Here is a 15,128-nt window from a genome sequence, read left to right as displayed (position 1 = left end):
GACTTTTATTCTCATGATAGCAATTGGAAACAACTCTCATTCGAAGTGATTGCTAAATTGCAACCTCAGTCGTGACAAACTTACGGGTTTTATGAATTATGCGTCTAAATATACACGCTAAAAGTGTTTAGTGTTTATTACTCACCAGTAATCCTTATAAGAACATTCTCCATTTTCAAAATGGTGGAATCTATTGCGATCTCTAACCATAATTTTTCGCCTAGTAATCTTTGCTATGAACTTGATCATTGCGTGGCAATCATCATCGCATATCCTTAAAATTTTCCCAACTCTAAGTGTTGTGTAAGCTTCAGTTGAGACTAGTCCGTAGCATATTGCAAGTCTCTCACTATGCACATCCAAAGCCTATTCCTTCTGTTCATCATCAATATCATGTAAAGCCACCTCAGTTGGTAAATAACCTTCGAACTGTGTCAAATAGTTTAACTCCTCTAACCTCAGTGGCGGGTAAGAGCCAAATGACACAAACCCATCAATGAGGGAAGTGTAAAGGTACACATTTGGGTTCTGGATGCAGCGGAAGAGCTTGATGGCATGACCAATGTAGTTCACCTTGCAATATACGCGAAGAAGCTCGAAGGCTACAAAAGGGTCTTGTGAAGTTCTAGTTTTTACGGCGTGGCAGTGTATTGATTGAACGTGTTTTGGGTTCTTGCGGTTCTTGTGAAGGAGTGAGATTATGGCTTTACGAAGGTTAGAATCATGGGAGTAAGAATGTGGATTCGGTAAATTTGCGGTTATGGTAGGCACTGTGGAAATAATCATTTCAGGGGCGTGATTCCCGTTCTTCCCTGTTTGGTAATGGCCTTATTATGTGCTTTGGTTACTGAAAATTAGCGTTTTGTAATGTATTTATTTCCACGTTTTCTTACACTAGACGCGCAGAACTTGCAGCTTGTGCTTCTTTAGTAAGGTACTCCCAACCAAGCACGTTAGTTGTTCATCGGGATTCAGATCACACACTGCAATAATTATTTTTATGTAAAAAAGTTAATATATATAATTTTTTAGATAGGTATTATATTTAATGACCATGTAAACTAATATATCTCACACGAAGTGATCTCATCTATTTCACCTCTTCGATTATTATATTCTTCCTATGTAACTGATGTTTATATTTGCTAACTTTAAAAGGATTGGGTTTAATAGAAAAGTGTTCTTTAATATGCTCAAGTGTTTTATTTAATATAAATTCTTATTATATTAATAGAAGATAGTGAACTTTATTGATGTCAAAGCACAACGAAGCTATGTTAGATTTCACGGCTAATTGTGTGGATCAATTCAAAATCATACATTTCAATTATATTCTCAAGTAAAGCACAGTTGGAATGGGTGACACATGGCAAAACTGTCACTCACAAGATTGAAGCACCAAGGCCTTGTAAGGCCATAACAAGTACAGGAAACCAGCAGAACAATTTGCTCACCAGAACGCACAATCCTGAATGAGTACAACCAAAATATGCTCTGTTCTCTCAAGAAGCTCCCATTAATCTATCAGCAATGACCTGGAGGAAAACATCAGCAACTTTAAAACCAAAGACAACTCAGATGATGCAAACAAAAAGGCTTTAGGTTTTAACTCTTTATTTTCTGCAAAAAGACCAGGGAAATAAATAGCAAAAAACAGAATCCAGTTATACTTTCTATAATCAGGAGTAAATAGAGTCAACTATCAAAGTTGAAGTGTTTCAAATAACATGTCTGTTGCAACTTGGTCTGTTGTTTGAAACACTAACAATTAACAGTGACTGAACAAATCCTCAAAAGTAGACGAGAGAGGTAGTACACTGGAAAGGAAAATTGTAGTTATGTCAAGACTCAGAAAAAAAATCAACACGTTATTGTTACAATACCAAAATAAATGAAACAGCATGTGGCTTTTAATCAAATGAAATCTCCATAGCATAGTCTTTGAAACAATCAAAAGAAATAAACATTGATCGATCGCCATCAAAATGCACAATAACTTAAATTCTAGTTGGAAAGCATCATACCTAGGATTATTCTTACTACAAGGCCTTATCATTCTCATCCTTCTCAAAAAGAGAACAAATAATGATTTCAAAAGTTACAGCATTAGGGATGCAACCATTGTCTTCCATCTTTTACTTCATGGCCAAAGCTTCATCAAGCATGCCCTCTTTACAAAGCCCACTGATCATGACAGTATATGTCCAGACATCTATACAATAGCCTTTAACCAAAAGATGTTGGAAAAACTCCTGTGCATTCTTAAGTCTTCCACCCTTTACACAGCCCGTCAAGTACTGTGTGTGTACACATTTGGCTGAATTCTCCGTTCCTTCATTTTCTTGAATAGTGCAATTGCCTTGTCAAGGTATTAGTTTTTGCATCAACCGTCTAATAAGGAAGTGTAGGTGACTACATCAGCTGGTTGACGTCTGCGGTGTATCTCATCAATAAGATCCAAAGCATAAGACTTTCTCCCTGATTTGCACAATCCATCAACAAGAGAACTGTATGTCATTGTATTAGGAACCATATTTGTTTTCAGCCTTTCTTTTAGGAGATTCATGTCTTCATCCACCCTTTTACTCTTACATAATCCATTAATCATTATATTGTAGTTGTAAACACATTAGGATTTACTTCTATTTGGCCCATAGCGTGGAATATTTGTTTTGTATTCTGCACTTCACCAACTAAACAATACCCATCCATTGAAGTATTGTAAGTAACAAAATAAATTTTTACTCCTTTTCATCACACAGCTAATAAATTTTTGGCTTCTTTCACTTTTCCTTCTTTACATAATGCATCCATCAATATATTATAGGTATAAACATCTGGGTCAATGTTCTTCAGTATCATTTCTTTTAATAAACCAAATGCTTCCATTAACTGACCCGCAAGGCAAAAGCCACAAATTAGAGTATGGTAAGTGATAACATTAGGAAAATTTCCTCTAACATCCATTTCAGAATATAAATCATAAGCCTCGTTTACGAGTTTATCTTTGCATAAGCCGTCAATGATGGTGTTGTACATTACAACATTAGTTATAGTTGATCTGTCTTCAATCACCCTCAGCAACTTCATTAGCGCCTCTCATTTCTCCTATTTTACATAGTCCATTGAGCAAGGTTCCGCAACTAACATGGTTAATCTGAAATCCTTGTGCTACGAGCTTGTCATGAAAGTGCAGTGATTTCCTGACCTCATCCTTGAGACACAGACCTTTTATGAGTGTAGTCAAGGTTAGGGTATTTGGCTGATAACCTAATTTTAGAATTTTGCCCAATACAGAAAAAGAAAAGGCCATATGGCCCAAGTGACAGAAACAATTGATGAGGATGTTCAAAGTAACAAGATTTGGCTCAATTCCTTTGACTTCCATTTGTTTAGAAAGGGAAATGGCAGCGGGATAGTACTTCATCTTTACAGGTGATCCTAAAATCTTGTTAAATTTGATGATGGGTGGGGTATGACGCATAAGGAGCATGCGATTGAACTGGGAAACAGCATCATCAACAACATTGTCAATGGATGGAGGCTGAGAGTGAAAGCAAAGAGGGAAAATGGGGTTTGGAAGAAAAGAGCTTAACCTTCTTGACAATGAGAATGACAGTGACATTGTTGTGTTGAATCGGTTTATGTGAGACAGAGATCAAAGCTTAGTTTGCTCTGATTTGGGGCATGAACTGATAGAGAGCAATGCGCTAACAACAAGATATTCATGAGGTGATAAACAACTGCAGTAGAGGTAGAGAAGTAGAGGTAGAGAAGGTGGAGACATGGCGCGAAGAAATAGAGGAGAAGAAGAAAAGTGGGAGAGCGAAGAGAGAAAAATCGGAAAACTAGAATAAAAACAAAAAACTAAAGCAAAACAAAAAACAAAAAATGATAGTCATTGATTTCAAAATAAGCTTATCTAATGGATTTAAATGAACTTTCCTACCATGCGAAACTTGAACTTTCCCACCGTGTGAAACTTGTTTCAATTTCGAACGGTAGAATCTGTCTTAAACTAATGGGTTGTATTAAACAACTAAAGATTCACACGTGACGACCTCTTCTACTCAATCCTACCAGGTGTCTCGAGCAAATTAACAGTCCTGCAACTCTTTTTGTTGCGCTGTTTCTCTCCCATGAATGGAAAACCACATTCTGCATTGTTGCAGTCACAGTCACTCTTCTGTTCCAATTTGGATGCTCTTCCCTTTAATGCTCACTTTCATGTCAGATTTTCTTTTCAAGAAATTAATAACAAGAGCAACTGTAACTTTTAAGTCTCCTAGGAAGATATATATGGGGCCATAGGAATTATCCTTGGCTTGAGCAACCACTGCTCTTACGTTATTGCAATACTTTCTAATTCAGTGTAGGGTATCTTGTTTCTCTCTGCAGAATCGTAACTGGTTTTGCTCCATTTCTTTGTTTTAAAGACACTTTTTTCAAGAATTAATTTAAAACCAACCAAGGTGCATGTGGCATTCCTAAGAGGATATAACACCAAATAGACGACATTGAGTCACCTGATCAATTGTCCTGATGTGATCCTATCTTGAAACAAGTTAACATCCTTTCAAGCGCAGTTCATTTGTTATGCTCAAACTTCGTAGTATTGTACTTCCTATTTCTACTAGTGCAATCACTCCTCCAGTGCCTGAGGTAGTTCTGCTACTATAATAAACCTAAACGTCAAAACTTTATCATATCGTACTCCATAGAAATGAGAAAGTAATGGGGAAATAACAATCTAAAATGTTTAAAATTTAGCAGGTACTCTTAATCCAGTATTTTTTTTTTCAGCTTATGAAGGGTACATTTTAGAGCACATCATAACATAAGGATAATGTTTTGTGAACAAAATTTCAGACAGCAAAAGGCTATTTTCTTAGATTTTGGAATATAATTTTAAAAATGTGTTTACAACAAAATGATAAAAATATAAAGAAAGTAATCTTAATTATGTAATATATAATTGTCAAATTATGCTCTGCTAACTTAATGCATAGCAACAAGCTCTGTATCAAATGTTTCAAGGTGAACAATACTAAGCTGCGACTTAAACAGTAAAATTCCACTTGGTACTATGGGGATATATAAGCATTGGATGTCGACACCAACTTTCAAGTTTCAAATTCCAATTCCCCAAATATGTCATCGAGGGTCCATAGTAAAATGATCAAAAGAAATCATGTTTCAAAATCGAAATTAAATATGCTAGTCACCTGTGATGTGAGTATAGATTTGTTCAACTGCAGTCAATTGAAAATAGAAATCAAAGCGCAACAAAGTTATATTAGATTTCACAGTTAATTGGGTGAATCAATTCAAAATCATACATTTCAATTATATTCTCAAGTAAAGGACAGTTGGAATGGGTGACACACGGCAAAATTGTCCCTCACAACATTGAAGCAGCAAGGCCTTGTAAGACCACAAAAAGTACAGGAAACCAGCCGCAACAAATTACTCACCGGAACGCACAATCCGGAATGAGTACAACCAAAATAAGTTCTGTCCTTTCAAGAAGCTTCCATTAATTTATCAGCAATGACCTGGAGGAAAACATTAGCAACTTTAAAATCTAAGACTACTCAGATGATGCAAACAAATATGCTGTAGGTTTTAAATCTTCCTTTTCTACAAAAAGACCAGGGAAATAAACAGATAAAAACAGAATTCAATTATACTTTCTATAATCAGGAGTAAATAGAGTCAACTATAAAAGTTAAGGCATTTCAAATAATAAGTCTGTTTCAGCTTGGTTTGTTATCTGAAACACAAAGAATTAACAATGACTGAACAAAACCTTAAAAGTAGACGAGACACTGGGAAGAAAAAATGTAGGTCTGAGTTATGACAACACTAAAACAATAAATAAATAAATGAAAGTTATTGTTACAATACCCAAATAAATGATCCAGCATATGATTTTTAATCAAATGAAATGTCCATAGTATTGGTCACTCACCATGAAAATTCACAATAACTTTATTTGTAACTGGAGATCGCTCACCATGAAAATCCCTAAAAGGTAATAGGCCTTTAGCAATCATTTCATGCAGAAGTTTCTCGGCCTTATCATTTTGATCCTTCACAAAAAGAGAACGAATAATAATTTCAAAAGTTACAGCATCGGGGATGCAACCATTCTCTTCCATTTTTGACTTCATGGCCAATGCTTCATCAAACATGCCCTCTTTACAAAGCCCACTGATCATCACATTATATGTCCAGACATTTATACGACAGCCTTTAACTAAGAGATTTTGAAAAAGTTTTTGTGCATTCTTAAGTCTTCCACCTTTACATAATCCATCAATAAGTGCCGTGTATGTGTACTTATTTGGCTGAATTCCCCGCTCCTTCATTTTCATGAATAGTGCAGTTGCCTTTTCAAGGTTTTGGTTTTTGCATAAACCATCTAACAAGGAATTGTAGGTGACTACATCAGCTGGTTGACCTCTGTGGTGCATCTCCTTCAAAAGATTCAAAGCAGAAGTAATTCTCCCTGATTTACAGAAACCATCAATAAGAGAACTGTATGTCACTGTATCAGGAATCATATCTTTATACAGCATTTCTCTTAGGAGATTCATGGCCTCATCCATCCTTTTACTCTTACATAATCCATTAATCATTATAGTGTAGCTACGAACATTAGGATTTACTCCCGTTTGGACCATGGCGTGTAATATCTGTTTTGTATTCTGCACTTCACCAACTAAACAATATCCATCCATTAAAGTATTATAAGTAACAACATTAGGTTTTACTCCTTCTTTCATCATCACAGCTAATAAATTTTTGGCTTCTTTCACCTTTCCTTCTTTACATAATGCATCAATCAATATACTAAAGGTATGAACATCCGGGTTGATGTTCTTCAATATCATTTCATTTAATAAACTGAATGCTCCCATTAACTGACTGGCAAGGCAAAAGCCACATATTAGAGTAGTGTAAGTGATAACATCAGGGAAAATTCCTCTAGCATCCATTTCAGAATAAAAATCATAAGCCTCGTTTACAAGTTTATCTTTGCATAAGCTATCAATGATTGTGCTGTACATTACCACATCAGGCCTAATTGATCTGTCTTCAATCTTTCTCAGCAACTTGATGGCGCATCTAGTTTCTCCTATTTTACATAGTCCATTGAGCAGGATCCCGTAACTAACCTGGTTCATCTGAAATCCTTGTGCTACGACCTTGTCATGAAAGTGCAGTGATTTCTTGACCTCACCTTTGAGACATAGACCTTTCAGGAGTGTAGTCAAGGTTATGGTATCCGGCTGATAACCTAATTTTAGAATTTTGGCCAATACAGAAAAAGAAAAGGCCATTTGGCCCAAGTGGCAGAAACAATTGATGAGGATGCTCAAAGTAACAAGATTTGGCTCAATTCCTTTGACTTCCATTTGTCTAAAAAGGGGAATGGCAGTAGGATAATGCTCCATCTTTACAAGGTATCCTAAAATCTTGCCAAATTCAATGATGGGTGGGGTACGACGCACAAGGAGCATGCGATTGAACTGGGAAACAGCATCATCAACAACATTTTCAATGGATGGAGGCTGAGAGTGAAAGCAAAGAGTGAAAGTGGGGTTTGGAAGAGAAGGAGGAAAGGTGGGAATGGAAAGAGAGGGAGAAGAGCTTAACCTTCTTGACAATGAGAATGAGAATGACATTGTTGTGTTGAATGGATTGTGTTTGTTTGGTTGGTTTATGTGAAACAGAGATCAAAGCTCAGTTTGCTCCGATTCGAGGCATGAACTGATAGAGGGCAATGCGCTAACAATAAAATTGAGAGAAAGAGACTAATGACATATAGTTAATTGAAAGAAATTTTTTTCATATACTTCGTTGAAAAAAATGAATGTTAAGTATTAATATGAAAAAAAAACATATTTTCTAAGAATGAAAAACATATTTAAATTATATATAATTAGTGTTTTGCCGTTTATGATTAATCTACGCATGCAACATATGTCTTCCCTTACTCTTCCTTTACTATTATTTGCACCCAAAATATACATTTGAACTTGTTGAATTTTTTATTAGCTTTGTTCAAATATTAAATGTATGCATCTTACATCTTTAACTTCATCTTTATTATCATTTATTAATATAAATCTTAAACATGATAAATTGATAGGTAAGTTATTATAAATTTCAAATAGTATTTTTTATTTCTACCAATAAAAAATATCTTATTAATTTAATGTATTTCTTAATTTGAACGAGGAATCATCTTAAAATAAATAAATAAGTTAAATTTGATTAAATCAAGTTATTTTAATTAATTTTTAGTTTTTTTGACAATTTTACAAATTTATTTGATCAAATAAAAGTGTTTGAGAAATGATTTTTTCTTATTGACTTATAAGATTTGTTTTCAATCATAATTTAAATTTGCGATTATCATTTTTATTTTTAATTTCAATAAAATAATAAAATCTATCATTTATCATTTTATCTGAAATTAAATTATTTATTTTGATAAAAATCCTCCTTATCATTTGTTAATTAAAAAATTATTTTTCCATTTTGAATTAAAGATGTTTTTCATATTTGAAAAATAAGTGATTTTCATATTACTAACCAAAAATTAATTTTTTATAAAATTATTACCTGAACAAAAATTGTTTCAATTTACTACTTGTAATTAGTCTTCTACCCTTAATGATGACGTGACAGATGTCATCATCCTTAGTCAATAACACGTCATTGCAAATAATGACGTGATAATGAGATGTCGATGATAAGACGTGATAACATGACACTCAATTTGACACACATCATCACTTGACACAAGAAGACTAACGACAAGTTGTAAATTGAAACATAAATTATTTTCAAGTAATTACCTGACAAAAAATAAATATTAGATAATAATTTGAAAATAGTTCATTTTTTGAAAAACTTAATTAAATGTTTTAAAAATAACTATATGACACATTTTATGTCGTGCAATTCGAGCTTGTCTCTTCGATACTAAATAGCATGGCTTTTATTCTAATGATAGCAATTAGAAACAACTCTCATTCAAAGTGATTGCTACATTGCAACCTCAATCGTGACAAACTTACCGGTTTTATGAGTTATGTGTCTAAATATACACTAAAAGTGTTTATTACTCACCAGTAATCCTTACAAGAACATTCTCCATTTTTAAAATGGTGGAATCTATTGCGATCTCTAACCACAACTTTTCGCCTAGTAATCTTTGCTATGAGCTTGTTCATTGCGTGGCAATCATCGCATATCCTTACATTTTTCCCAACTCTAAGTGTTGTGTAAGCTTCAGTTGAGACTAGTCCGTAGCATATTGCAAGCCTCTCACTATGCACAGCCAAAGCCAATTCCTTTTGTTCATCATCAATATCATGTAAAGCCACCTTAGTTGCTGGTAAATAACCTTCGAACTTTGTCAAATAGTTTAACTCCTCTAACCTTTTGTAGGTTCTTTTCCTCTCAGGGTATCTGAGGTCTCCTGAAAGAAACTCATGAATTGCATTGTTGACTTCAATAGAACTACAACCTGGTTCCTTTATGATTCCTCCCTTCTCCATCTTTTCTCTAACTTCTGCAGCATAGCTCCATCTTTCCAAAGAAGCATAGAAATTTGACAGCATGATGAAGGAACCAGAATCTATCCTATAATGTTCACTCAAAAGTTTTGCAACCTTTTCTCCTATCCCTATGTTCTTATGGATTTTACAAGCACTTAATAATGGGCAAAGCATTTTATCATCAGCTTCCACTCCCATCCTCCCAATGAAGTCAAAGGCCTCTTCAAGCCTACCTACCCTACCAAGAATGTCAACCATGCAGCCATAGTGTTCTACCTCTGGTTCAATCCCATGAATCATTTCCATTGATTCAAATATTTCACCACCCAGATCCACCAACCCTCCATGGCTGCAAGCATTCAAAACCCCAACAAATGTTATACCATTTGGCCTAACCCTCTCCTTAAGCATTTCACTAAACAACTCAACTGCTTCAATGCTCTTCCCATGCAAAGCCAATCCCCCAATCATGGAATTATAAGTAGACACATCTTTCACTCTCACCCCATCAAACAATGATTGTGCCTCATCAATGTCACCACACCTTGAATACATATTGATCAACGCACCGGCAACAAACCGGTTAACCTCAACACCACACTTGCGCATGTATGCATGAATCCATCGACCGAGCCAAAGCTCCCAACTGTGCACACGCGGACAAGACACAAACAAACGTAACCTCATTAGGCTCCACACCCTTCACTTGCATCTGCCTGAACACCTACAAACCCCTGTTGAACTCCCCATTCCTCACCAACCCATCAATCACCATTGTCCAACACACTGTATTCCGAGTTCCCATCTCATTGAACACTTCAATCGCCTCCTCAACCATCCCACAATCAAAACACGAACCAATCATAACGGTACATGCCACCACATTTCGTTCAGGCATTCCATCAAACATCTTCCTCGCATCCTCCAATACACCACACTTCCCATACAACTCAACCAACTTCAACCCAATGGACCTATCCAAGCCCAACCCAGATTTCAAAACAAGCCCATTAACCTCTTTTCCACTTCCCAAAGCACGTTGAAGCACGCATGATTTCAACACCGCTGTGACTGCATAGTTATCAGCCAAAACGTGCTTCCGAACCATTTGGCATCAGTGTAAGAGCCAAATGACACAAACCCATCAATGAGGGAAGTGTAAAGGTACACATTTGGGTTCTGGGTGCAGCGGAAGAGCTTGATGGCATGATCAATGTAGTTCACCTTGCAATATACGCGAAGAAGCTCGAAGGCTACAAAAGGGTCTTGTGAAGTTCTAGTTTTTATGGCGTGGCCGTGTATTGATTGAACGTGTTTTGGGTTCTTGCGGTTCTTGTGAAGGAGTGAGATTATGGCTTTACGAAGGTTAGAATCATGGGAGTTAGAACGTGGATTTGGTAAATTTGCGGTTGTTATAGGCACTGTGGAAATAATCATTTCATGGGCGCGATTCCCGTTCTTCCCTGTTTGGTAATGGCCTTATCATGTGCTTTGGTCACTGAAAATTAGCGTTTTGTAACGTATTTTATATCCATGTCTTCTTACACTAGACGCGCAGAACCTGCAGCTTGTGCTTCTTTAGTAAGGTACTCCCAACCAAAAGCACGTTGTTCATCGGGATTCAGATCACACACTGCAACAACTATTTTTATGTAAAAAATAATAATATATATAAATTTTTAGACAGGTATTATATTTAATGAGCATATATTATTTGTATTAAAATAAATAATATTATATCATGAATAATATTAAATGAGACCACTATAAATTTTAAAAAAAAATTATTAATTTTTCTTTTTCTTTTTCTTAAAACCTTTTTCTATTACTTCTATTCACTTCAAAAACATTACGAATGCATTGTTGATACCAGGAAACAATGAAATAAAGTAGTTAAATTAAGATTTTTAATAAATTTCATTTTCAAATTGTAATAAATTCTGTTTTGAATATAAAAGTAAAGTACATAATCATTTGATCACATAGAAGTAATTTTTATTGTACTAATCTTAATTTTTTTTATCAATTCTTTCTTGAAAATTTCAAATTTTTAAAATATATTTAATATTTATAATCAATTTAAATCCAATTTTTTACAAATATATTTTAATTGAATTAATTCAAATGATAAGTTTTAAGTATTTTAAAACGATTATGAATACTTATCCGAAATTTTAAATTTTTCAAAAAATATTACAAACGGTTATGAAATAAATATTTAAATTAAGATTTAACCAATTTCGTTTTAAATTTTAAATAAATTACTTTTTTAACATTTGAATTGATTTTAGCTTTTTTTTCAATAATATAAAAAACTAGTAAAATTATTAATATTACTTTGTATGTAATTAAAAAAAATCCTCCTTTAAATTTATTTGTACACGGTACTATTTAATAAGTTGTATTTTCTATTTCAAATTGAGATTCTCCATTCCTTTTTATATGTTTCCTCTCCTTCCTCTCTTCGATTTCATACTTTTATTCCTCCTTTTCTTTCCTTTATTTCTTTTTTCCTCCATTTCTTTTATTTATTTCTTTTATATTTGCAAAACTGCACAACATTAATAATGTTTCCTTTGAGGAAGGTTTTGTCACATGCACAAATGTCATTTTTTATAGAAAAAAAATATTAACAAAGTTGTTAGATACATCCTACCAATAATAACATGATTAAAAAATTAAACTAAATCAATTTTTTACAAAAGAAAGTTAACTCTTAGATTGAAACAAATGTTATTTTGTTAGTGTTTTATTAGTAAATGATTAATTTCTAATTAATAATGAAAAGTAAGGATATTAGTTAATGATGCAGTTAACGACTGCTTGATTACCTTGTTAACTACACATTTTAGATGAAAATTAATGGGCATGACATTTCAAAAGAAAATCAATGGGAGTGCATCTTGGTCAATTACTACAGAGATTCTCCATAATATAGTCATTGATTGGGCGCACGTGTTTTTAATATTAATAAGACAGTAATCAATACAAATTGTTTTAATAATAATATCAATATTTACATGAGTTTTTTTTTAGCAAAATTTGCATGTAGAAATAACTAAAACTCTCATTTCTAATTAATACGAATTTTTTTACTTTAATAATAAGAGAAAATAAGAGATATGCTTGTTCTATTTTACTTCTATTTGACTACTTTCTAATTAATGATGCAATTAAGGGCTCCTTGATAACCTGGTTAACTAGACAATTTAAATGAAAATCAATGGGCATGCTTCTTGGTGCATTTTACTATGCAGAGATTCTCCATAATATATTTATTGACATGCGTTTTTAAGATCAACAAGACAATCATCAATACAAATTACTTTAATAATAATATCAATATGTTACCTGATTTACATAAATTTTTTAATGAAATTTGCATGCAAAAAAGGTGGGACGATTTTTCTGGAAAACTTCTTCGTTTTAATAATACGAGAAAATACCACTTTAATGTTCAGAAGATGGGCCTTACACATGTTTGCAGTCCTGTGATACTCATACAAATTGTACTGCAAACATATCGGTAAAGAGCACATGTAAATAAGTAGTAACAAATTTATTAACCAAGTTTGCAAAATTTCAGATTACTAAACACAAATCTTAATGACATTTCAATGGATCTAAACTCTGAAGGTTGTAGCCAGCTCTAGTAATACAACACTTTTCTTCAGGCTAGAAATGAAATCAACATACAAGTATAATGAAGATTATTTTTAGTTTCATTAGGAGACAGGGAAATCAGAAATTACCTGGCAAATAACAGTATTAATATACAGAAACAAAACAGGTCTGGAAAAATGAAATCAAAGCTCAATTATATTACTGCATATACTATTCTATTACATGAAGCTACCAATGCAGAAAACAAAAACTTGAATGTGAAATTGCATAGCATTTTTCTTTTATGGACAACTACATATAGAAAGGGACAACTACTGAACTACATCAGATTAAAATCAAAACATCTTATATGAAGACAAGGAGATACCAATGAATCTCAACTACATAGAATTAAGCATTTTCTTTGAATATGACAACAACCTTAAAAAGGCACACTTTCAGCACCACGCCCACAGAACCGAAGGGTATCTAAGTATGAAGTAAAGCAGACATTAGATTGGAATCTGTGTTGGCAGATTTCCTCAACCCTCATATAGTTTTCCTCTGTTAAACCATAGCTATAGACCCTTGTTTCAGTTGCAAAAACTAGGAGATCACCATTCATAACCGCGAATCCGGTTATTTTAGGATTTTCCTCCCTCAAGCCCATTCCTTTTGTTCTTACCTTGAGAATTCTCAACCATCTGCTTGGTTCATAATCTGTCAAGATCCAAACAGTGAAGACAGATTTTCTTAGCCTCACCAAACATATGGAGCATTGAGCTGTGTAAGCCTTTCCCCAAATGAAAATTCTCATGTCACAACTTGAATCATGGGAGCCCCTTCTAGCATCTTTTGGCACCCTTAGCATTGTTGAGGTGCCACTCTCTAGATTGTAAGACATGACATAGGGGTTAAAAAAGCAGCTCCTTTTAGTCAGATAAGGACCACAATCAGAAATGAAGTGGATTGCCCTGTTACAACACACAGGCATGTTAAACTTCATGTTCCTGCCACCTACAAAGAAACTTGTTTCCATTGTTTTCCACGAACCTTCCTTAGGCTTGAAAATCTTGCAGGCATAATTTGAGGACCAATCTGTTGTGCTTTCAAGTTCAAGGTGAAATACCATGTAATCATCATCACAGCCATCGTAGGAAGATTCTAGCAACAGCATTGTGGGATCAGCAGCATCATATCTTTTTTGAACTTCCTTCGGGGTGGGAATGGGTAACCAAGTTTTTGTTGATGGGTTACAAATGAAGAGTTCAATTGGTGTGTGGCTCGTGGCGTGATTACAAAGAATCAACCCTTTAGTGGAAGCCAAGACTCTTGTTGAGTTAGACAAGAATCTCAGAACATCATGGGACACGCCAGAAGACAATTGGTTTCCGGGTAATGGATGCAACTCAACTTCAACTTTTTCATTGTAATGAGGGGTCTCTTGTTGAAGGAAGAAACATGTATCATCCTTCTTCATTGAGTTCTGAGCTTGCTTTGATGCAAAACAGGTTTCTTCAAGAAGCTTGGCCAGTGTTTTGCTTGTGCATTTGAACCTATGAATGGCTTTGGCAGGTAAACAAGAAAAAACCTCAAATAACTGGTCCCAGGAGAATGCAGCCATGATGACTGCTGCAGAATGTGTGTTAAGAGACTTGGGAAACAAGGCTTTGAAGAGTGTTAATGAAATTAGGAGCAAGTGGTCACGGTTTTTTATAGAGGAGAGTTAGCTTAATTATTTTAAATTTAAATTTTTTCATTTATAAGAGTTATTTTTTTATATCTAATGCAATCAGAAAAATTATCAAATTAAACTCTTTTTTTTTTTTAATAAGATTACGGCTTTGGAAATCCCTAGACAAATAAATGGTCATACAATTGACGAAATTTGACAATGGCTTGGGGGCAAAGAAATATACCCAAAGGCAAAGAGTACTGCACAGGACTTAT

At 34.2% G+C, this 15,128-nt stretch overlaps 2 protein-coding genes and 2 pseudogenes across 3 annotated transcripts; all 4 read right to left on the bottom strand.

The window, feature by feature from the left end:
• Window positions 1–1,277: 1,277 nt before the first annotated feature.
• Window positions 1,278–7,825, bottom strand: LOC100812093 (putative pentatricopeptide repeat-containing protein At1g12700, mitochondrial). 2 transcript variants are annotated; one of them, XR_418876.4, is made up of 3 exons: window positions 5,972–7,825; window positions 5,475–5,555; window positions 1,278–1,535 (listed from the first exon to the last, which is right to left on the bottom strand). XR_418876.4 is itself a non-coding variant. In XM_006599408.4 (2 exons), the coding sequence occupies exons 1-2, from the start codon at window positions 7,689–7,691 to the stop codon at window positions 5,545–5,547; spliced, it is 1,731 nt and encodes a 576-aa protein (XP_006599471.1). In that variant the 5' UTR covers window positions 7,692–7,825; the 3' UTR covers window positions 5,278–5,544. The 2 variants fall into 2 exon arrangements, 1 of the variants encoding a protein (XP_006599471.1); XM_006599408.4 differs by lacking the exon at window positions 1,278–1,535 and having other exon boundaries at window positions 5,278–5,555.
• Window positions 1,639–4,705, bottom strand: LOC100813182 (putative pentatricopeptide repeat-containing protein At1g12700, mitochondrial; annotated as a pseudogene).
• A 1,181-nt stretch (window positions 7,826–9,006) lies between the features above and the next one.
• LOC102664560 (putative pentatricopeptide repeat-containing protein At5g59200, chloroplastic) lies at window positions 9,007–11,189 on the bottom strand (annotated as a pseudogene).
• A 2,431-nt stretch (window positions 11,190–13,620) lies between these two features.
• On the bottom strand, window positions 13,621–14,802 carry LOC102668951 (F-box protein At1g30790). Its single transcript, XM_006599940.1, has one exon. It carries the CDS (start codon window positions 14,800–14,802, stop codon window positions 13,621–13,623), a length of 1,182 nt encoding a protein of 393 aa, XP_006600003.1.
• Between the last annotated feature and the right edge of the window lie 326 nt (window positions 14,803–15,128).

Source organism: Glycine max, chromosome 16 (assembly GCF_000004515.6).
Source record: "Glycine max cultivar Williams 82 chromosome 16, Glycine_max_v4.0, whole genome shotgun sequence".
NCBI classification, from domain to species: Eukaryota; Viridiplantae; Streptophyta; class Magnoliopsida; order Fabales; family Fabaceae; genus Glycine; species Glycine max.
This window is presented reverse-complemented; position numbering and strand designations above follow the sequence as displayed.